Genomic DNA, 6,461 nt, shown 5'->3' on the forward strand with positions numbered 1-6,461 from the left:
GGTGGAAGGAGAATATTTATGAGCCTTTTTCAATAGGTTAAGAGTATTTTTGGACCTTTTCCGTCATTTTCTTTTTTGGATGGACTAATAAGAAGATAGTGTCACATAAATTGCACGGAGGGAGCAGTTAGTGCCACATAAATTGCATGGAGGGAGCAGCAATCACTTGGAACGTAACCAAAGTGATTAACTACGTATTTTTATTCAATAAGCATAACAAAATCAAGCAAATAGATGCTCATATTTTCTGGGCAAGAGTATCGCACAAACCATAGCATCCAACATTCCGTTATTTACAGAGATGTCACTCCTTAAGGTATATGTATATGCCTTACAAGGGTAATCTTCTGCAACTAAACTCAGATAAAGAAGTATCATATTTAACCAATCAACCAGCCACGTAAAAATGTCAAACGACAACAACATTGTATAGAAGCAGAAACTTCAAAGGGCTGTTTTAAATCCAATATATGTAGCAATTAGATCTTTGAAGCAAAGCTGAGGCCCTCCTGTGCCAATTGATCCAAGCTAGCAACGGGTTGAACTTTTGCAACTTTAGCAATTGCCTTGTTCTCTTCAGGAGAACCGCTCTCAAGGAATGCACCAACGATCTTTCCGTCTTTGATCCAGTATGTTCCAAACTTGTGAGTTGCAGAGTTGGGATCAGCATCACCAAAGAGGACTGTTTCTCCTACGTTGTCACCATAGAATTGCCAAGACAAATCGAAAGCACGGGAGTAGAAATATGGAAGGTAGTCATATTCATCGACAGACTTCCCTTGCTCACCGGCAAAAATTGCCTGCACAATAAACATACAAAACATTAATATTTTTCCTTCATAGAAAACATGAAGTTCGGGAATTGTAAGTTGTGACTACATTTGACTGAGTTGATTGACAGAGTAGAAAGACACTAGCACACAGCCGAAATTCAAAATGGAATATGAGGTAATGCACTGTAATTCTGATAGAGACAAGAACAGACAGCTTTTAGCTCGACAAGGAAAACCAATGCACGTTTCCTTATCAACAAGTTCAAAGATTACCACTATTTGATACAGAGTAGTAACATTAATAATTTTACTTCATAAGAAAAGGTGATTGACAGAGTCGAAAGACACTGGCACATTGCAGAAATCTGTTCTAAGAAGTCACACAGTGGAAGCAAAATACGGGAAAAAGATCTGCAGAACTCAAGAATACTTGGACAGTATAAACCTTGAAAAGGACGACCGGTGTTGAGTGTAATTTAAGGTTGTACTTCACATATTTGTACTCATTCTATAAAAAATATACACAGGAGAGTTTTTCAGTATTTGAACACCCTAATCTACACGTGCAGTGAGCTTCAAACATCCAGTTTATGTCATAAGAGTTGAGTCATCGACTCATAGTTGCCCAGTAAAGAATAACATATTATACGTAGGATGATAATATAGCACTTCCATTAACATTGGAAAGCATCAGGGAGCTGTCACATACCTTGACAGCTTGCTCAGCAGATTTGCGAGAATGATCAACATGTTCAACTCTTCTAATATCACCATACATTTTCATAGGAAAAGTCGCAACATCACCCACAGCGTACACATTGGGTACACTTGTTTTGAAGAACGCATCTGTCTGCAAAATAGAAGCCTCAGCATAAGTACTGCAGTTCAGTAAGTTCGAATGGAACATGACATAATGCATTAATTCTGATATAAACAAACAGCTTATAGCTCGACGAGCACACAGCTTTGGTTCGACAAGAAAACTATGCTGTTTCCTTATCTACAAGTTCAAGGATTTCCACTATTTGATCCAATTTCTCATGCATGATTGCTTCATTTCTTTGTGTTGCCTGAAGCAGCACCAGAATTTCTGGAATCCATTGATCTATTCCTTCAATGAATCACTCAGTTGCTCTCAATTACTTTTGAAGCTTATACTGAACTATTTAAATATTTTTGGTCCATTATGCAGAAATATTTAATGATTTAACCATGAATATGATAAAATTATCGAAAAGCATGCAAGTCAGAACTTATTAGAAGGATGAGTACTGAACGGTGAACACACACCTTAATTCCTCCCTTCTCCTCTTCAACTTGGCCTTTGAATAGCGTCGTGAGTGGTTTTGCTCCGACTCCTACGACTACTAGGTCGGCTTCCAGAACTCTCCCATCTTTAAGTTTGACTTCCTTCACCTGCAAATTGGAAACAAGAATGCTGTGAGGTAATGCTCTAAAGCTCCACAAGATTTCTCAAAATGGTGCAGTCTTGAGAAAAACCTCTCCATTTGGATGTGTATCAAACCCAACAGCCACTGTACCCTTGATGATATTGACTCCCTTGTTTTTATAATAACCTTCATAGAATGCAGCTATGCCCTCTGTGAAAAGCCGAGGCACTGCAAAAGCATAAGGATTACAGTAAGATTAGAATACAGTAAAGCAGGACAATATATTTCTCCATAATTGACTATCATGAACCAGTTTAACGTTTCCTGTTATGCATGCAGTGCGGGATTAGAAGCAATTTACTCCCCAGACCCCACCCGTGAGATTACACTGGATTTTTCATTGTTGTTGTTGTTGTTGTTCACATTATTTAGCCCGACGGAATGTTTCATAGGTTAGTTGGGTCAGCCTTAAATCTTCGTGGCAACGCAATATTATCCACTATAAAGGAGCTAGGCAATGTTGGTCTATTGTATTCAAGTGCAACAGCATTGGAAGCGCTACCTAGAAAGCTGAAAAGGGCTGAAAAAAAGCCATGGGTGACGAATATTAATGAGCTTAAGCGGAGAGGAAGAGTGGAGAAGGAAGAGAGAAAGGTGGTACGTGAAGTTGCATTAAGGCCACCTGAAAATGGGCTATTAGTTAAAGAGCTAATCCCAGTTGCTCATCAGGTCTTAGCTTCCAGAAGTCAGTTATTAGCTTGTGTTTCGAGAATTTCCGAGGAAATTCCAATATACTTTTGCAGGTAAGATTCATTTTGAAGTCCAAATCTTGCAATTTAAGCCAACTTTCTTGCAACTAATCATCAGAACAGAAGCATGAAGAAAATATGCTGAATCTTTAGCTAAGGGTGTGTTTGGTATGAAAGAAAATGATTTCTAGTGTTTGGTAAGTAAGCAAGAAAATATTATTCTAAAAACATTTATATGTAATCTAGCAAAACACTATGGGGTTGGGATGGGGTGGGAGTGGGGGTTCGGGGATGGGATGGTCAAGGGGTGGGGGTTGGAGCGTTGGGAGGGTGGGGAGAAAGCTAAAAAGGGCTGAAAAAAAATCATGTGTGACGAGTATTAATGAGCTTAAGCGGAGAGCAAGATTAGACAAGCAAGAGAGAAGGGTGGTAAGTGAAGTTGCACTTAAACCACCTGAAAATGGGCTATTAGTTAAAGAGCTAATCCCAATTGCTCATCAGGTCTTAGCTTCCAGAAGTCAATTATTAGCTTGTGTTTCCAGGAGTTCGGAGGAAATTCCTATTTATTTTCGCAGGTAAGATTCATTTTGCATCCAAATCTTGCAATTTAAGCCAACTTTCTTGCAACTAATCATTAGAACAGAAGCATGGAGAAAATATGCTGAATATTCAGGATGTGTTTGGTGTGAAGGAAAATGTTTTCTTGGAAAACAAGTGAGTTTTTTTACTTATTTTCTAGTGTGTGGTAAGTAAGCAAAAAATATTATCCCAAAAGCATTTATATGTGATCTAGCAAAAAACAATAGGGGTGGGGTAGGGTGGGGAGTGGGGGTTCGGGGGTGGCGGGGGAAGGTCAAGGGGTGGGGGTTGGTGGCGTTGGGTGGGCGGGGAGGAGACAATGAACTTGGAATGGCATTTATGGAACTTGCTTTCCCTACTTCTATTAAGGAAGTCATTTTCCTCATTTTTAAAAAACTTGTTTTCGTAGAGAAAATATTCTCCAAAATATTTTGACCAACCAAACAAGGGAAAATTGAAAGGCTGGACAAGCAAGAGAGAAGTGTGGTACGTGAAGTTGCACTAAGGCCACCGGAAAATGGGCTATTAGTTAAAGAGCTAATGCCAGTTGCTCATCAGGTCTTAGCTTCCGGAAGTCAATTATTAGCTTGTGTTTCCAGGATTTCGGAGGAAATTCCTATTTATTTTTGCGGAGAGAGATTCATTTTTGCATCCAAAACTTGCATTTGGCCAAATTTCGTGCAACTAATCAAATTTAAGCCGGAGAAAATATGCCAAATTTTAGCTGCTAAGCTTATCTAGCAGAGCATATCTTTGTGGTAGATTGAGAATTAGATTAATAATAGTCAAATGTGATATTCATTTTATAGTGAAAGAATTTTGTGAGTGAAAAGTAAAAACCACCAACTGTTATACTTCACAAATAGTCTCAACTTCAAATTCTCTATTTTAAGTTGAAGTATATTATAATGAACCACATAGTTAAGTAATTTGCAAATAAGATTTCAAGTTGAAGTTGAAATAATGAAGTAATTTGTATTGACAAATTGTAAGTACTGAAATGAAATAGACTTGAAAATAGAGCGTAATAGATGGAACATTCTCAGCTACTCACTATGAAATTCAATTGTTCAAAAAGTGAGGCATGCATGACTATGTTGTGATCTCTATGCTTTTGTGCAGCTTCTGTAGCGAAGTTCATGTCGGTCATCCACCACATAAGATTAGAACTTGCGATGTTAGCGGCAGTCAGAAGAACAAAGAGCATACATGGCAAAGAGGGGATGCAGAGCATATAGTACCTGTTGTAGAATCTTTTCATCTCTATGACAGGTTGGGAAGAGCTGTTTCACATAATGAGCGACTTGAAGTTGATCGCATCCCAGCCCTCGTGGAATTGTGCATTCAGGCTGGTGTGGATTTACCTGAATACCCAACCCGAAGAAGGAAGTTCCCCATTTACCGGGTTGCTGGAAAACTCTTAGATTTTGAGAAGAGGTTTCCAAAGGATGATTTGTCCTGGAAGGACATAGAAACTTCTAAGTCTAAGGAAACTATGAAGAAACTCAGTGGAGATGGAAAATATTTGAATTTACACTATGATGACATAAAAGGTTCGTCTTTATGTTACTACAGTTTTTTCTCTTATAATTGTTGCCGTTTTCAATTTGGATTTTCCTATGTTGAAATACATCCCAAGTAATTTCCTCTCATGAGCTTCAAGTATGTAAAAGAATTACTATTTCTGATGGTATGACGAACCTTCTAGTTTGATATCATTTCTCCAGGATTCGCCATGCGAGGAATTGAAGCCTGGGAGATTATGCGTACCGGAGCCATACAGCTCATGCAAAAGTATCCCGTTCAAACATGTGGATATTGTCCTGAGGTGCAAGTTGGGCCAAAGGGTCATAGGGTTAGACAATGTCAAGCCTTCAAGCACCAGATGAGGGATGGACAGCATGGTTGGCAAGAGGCAACAATAGATGATCTTCTCTCCACTGTATATGTTTGGCATGTCCGAAACCCGCATGCTGGTGACCTTTTGGTTGATTCTTTGAAGAGGTATTATGGAAAGTTACCTGCGGTCGTTGAACTGTTTAATCAAGCTGGAGCACAGGTCGGAGATGATTACCATTGCATGATGAGGGAAGATGTTGCAGTTCCTGGACTAGATGAAGAAAAATTGGTAGTATAAAGCTATGAGATGCTGGCCTATATATTTGTAGATTATTTGAGTTCCTGGCAGAGATGTGCTCGTACCTTATGGCAAAAAGTTAATAGGCTGTTTAGAGTCCAAAACATGAAGAGGAGAGAGCTCAAAATTAATGCTGGGACATATTTACTGTTCATTTATCTATTAGATTACCTCCGAAGGTGATGAGAAAGCATCCCATAGAGGAGGTTGGTGGTTTCTTTTAATGTTTTAAGCTTCACTTGTAATGTGAAAGCCGCATTGTTATACAGTTATACATGCAGAGGCAGAGGAGAAACAAGATTAGACTGAAGGGTTATTGGTTTGGTGGCTGCTGCTGAGGATAAACCAACACGAGATCGATTCTGTGATTTTGTTGCGAGGGCTCGTTTACTGTTAGGACAACAATAGATTCTGGCAATTGGAACTTCAACAGTTCAATTTCTTGTTGAAATACAACTTTTTTCTTGCCTTTAGAATTAAGACAACGTGTAGTAGTTACAATTATGCAAAGTAAACAATAGTTTCACATTTACCTTTAGGATGTCGTGAATATATGTAAAAGTGCTCTTTGTGTTAAACGTAAATCAACTTACATTAAATGGATTTGACGCTTCCAATTTCTAAATATATATTTTTATGCTATGGTAATTTATATCTTTTTCAATGGATAGAATATGCAAAACCCGTATGCAAAAAACTTTAAGAGAGGTATGGATCAAAGAAGACTAAATAATATGTTCACGTGTATTAACAAGGTGTCAGTTCATTTCACTTATATTTGGTTTATTAGTCCTCCTTTTCAATTTATGTGGTATAATTAACTAGGTATGAA

General features: G+C 38.3%; 2 protein-coding genes across 2 annotated transcripts; one reads left to right on the plus strand and one right to left on the minus strand.

Annotated features, from left to right (window-relative positions):
* Positions 1–222: 222 nt before the first annotated feature.
* LOC132629878 (monodehydroascorbate reductase-like) lies at positions 223–2,420 on the minus strand (the record flags this gene model as incomplete). The annotated part of the gene is made up of 4 exons (XM_060345281.1): positions 223–800; positions 1,483–1,623; positions 2,064–2,189; positions 2,274–2,420. Coding segments are annotated over 4 exons (735 nt in total), but the record flags the coding sequence as incomplete, so codon positions are not given.
* Positions 2,421–2,529: 109 nt separating this feature from the next.
* Positions 2,530–6,232, plus strand: LOC132629877 (APO protein 3, mitochondrial-like). The gene is made up of 3 exons (XM_060345280.1): positions 2,530–2,967; positions 4,615–5,045; positions 5,220–6,232. The coding sequence occupies exons 1-3, from the start codon at positions 2,606–2,608 to the stop codon at positions 5,627–5,629; spliced, it is 1,203 nt and encodes a 400-aa protein (XP_060201263.1). The 5' UTR covers positions 2,530–2,605; the 3' UTR covers positions 5,630–6,232.
* Positions 6,233–6,461: the final 229 nt, after the last annotated feature.

The sequence above is a fragment of the Lycium barbarum genome, chromosome 3, assembly GCF_019175385.1.
Source record: "Lycium barbarum isolate Lr01 chromosome 3, ASM1917538v2, whole genome shotgun sequence".
NCBI classification, from domain to species: domain Eukaryota; kingdom Viridiplantae; phylum Streptophyta; class Magnoliopsida; order Solanales; family Solanaceae; genus Lycium; species Lycium barbarum.

Bases quoted from the DNA above. Each gene is read 5' to 3' on its own strand.
- LOC132629877 (XM_060345280.1), top strand. From the start codon at position 2,606: ATGTTTCATAGGTTAGTTGGGTCAGCCTTAAATCTTCGTGGCAACGCA. The intron at 2,968-4,614 runs GTAAGATTCATT...GCTTTTGTGCAG, and splicing joins ATTCCAATATACTTTTGCAG to CTTCTGTAGCGAAGTTCATG. The intron at 5,046-5,219 runs GTTCGTCTTTAT...TCATTTCTCCAG, and splicing joins ACACTATGATGACATAAAAG to GATTCGCCATGCGAGGAATT.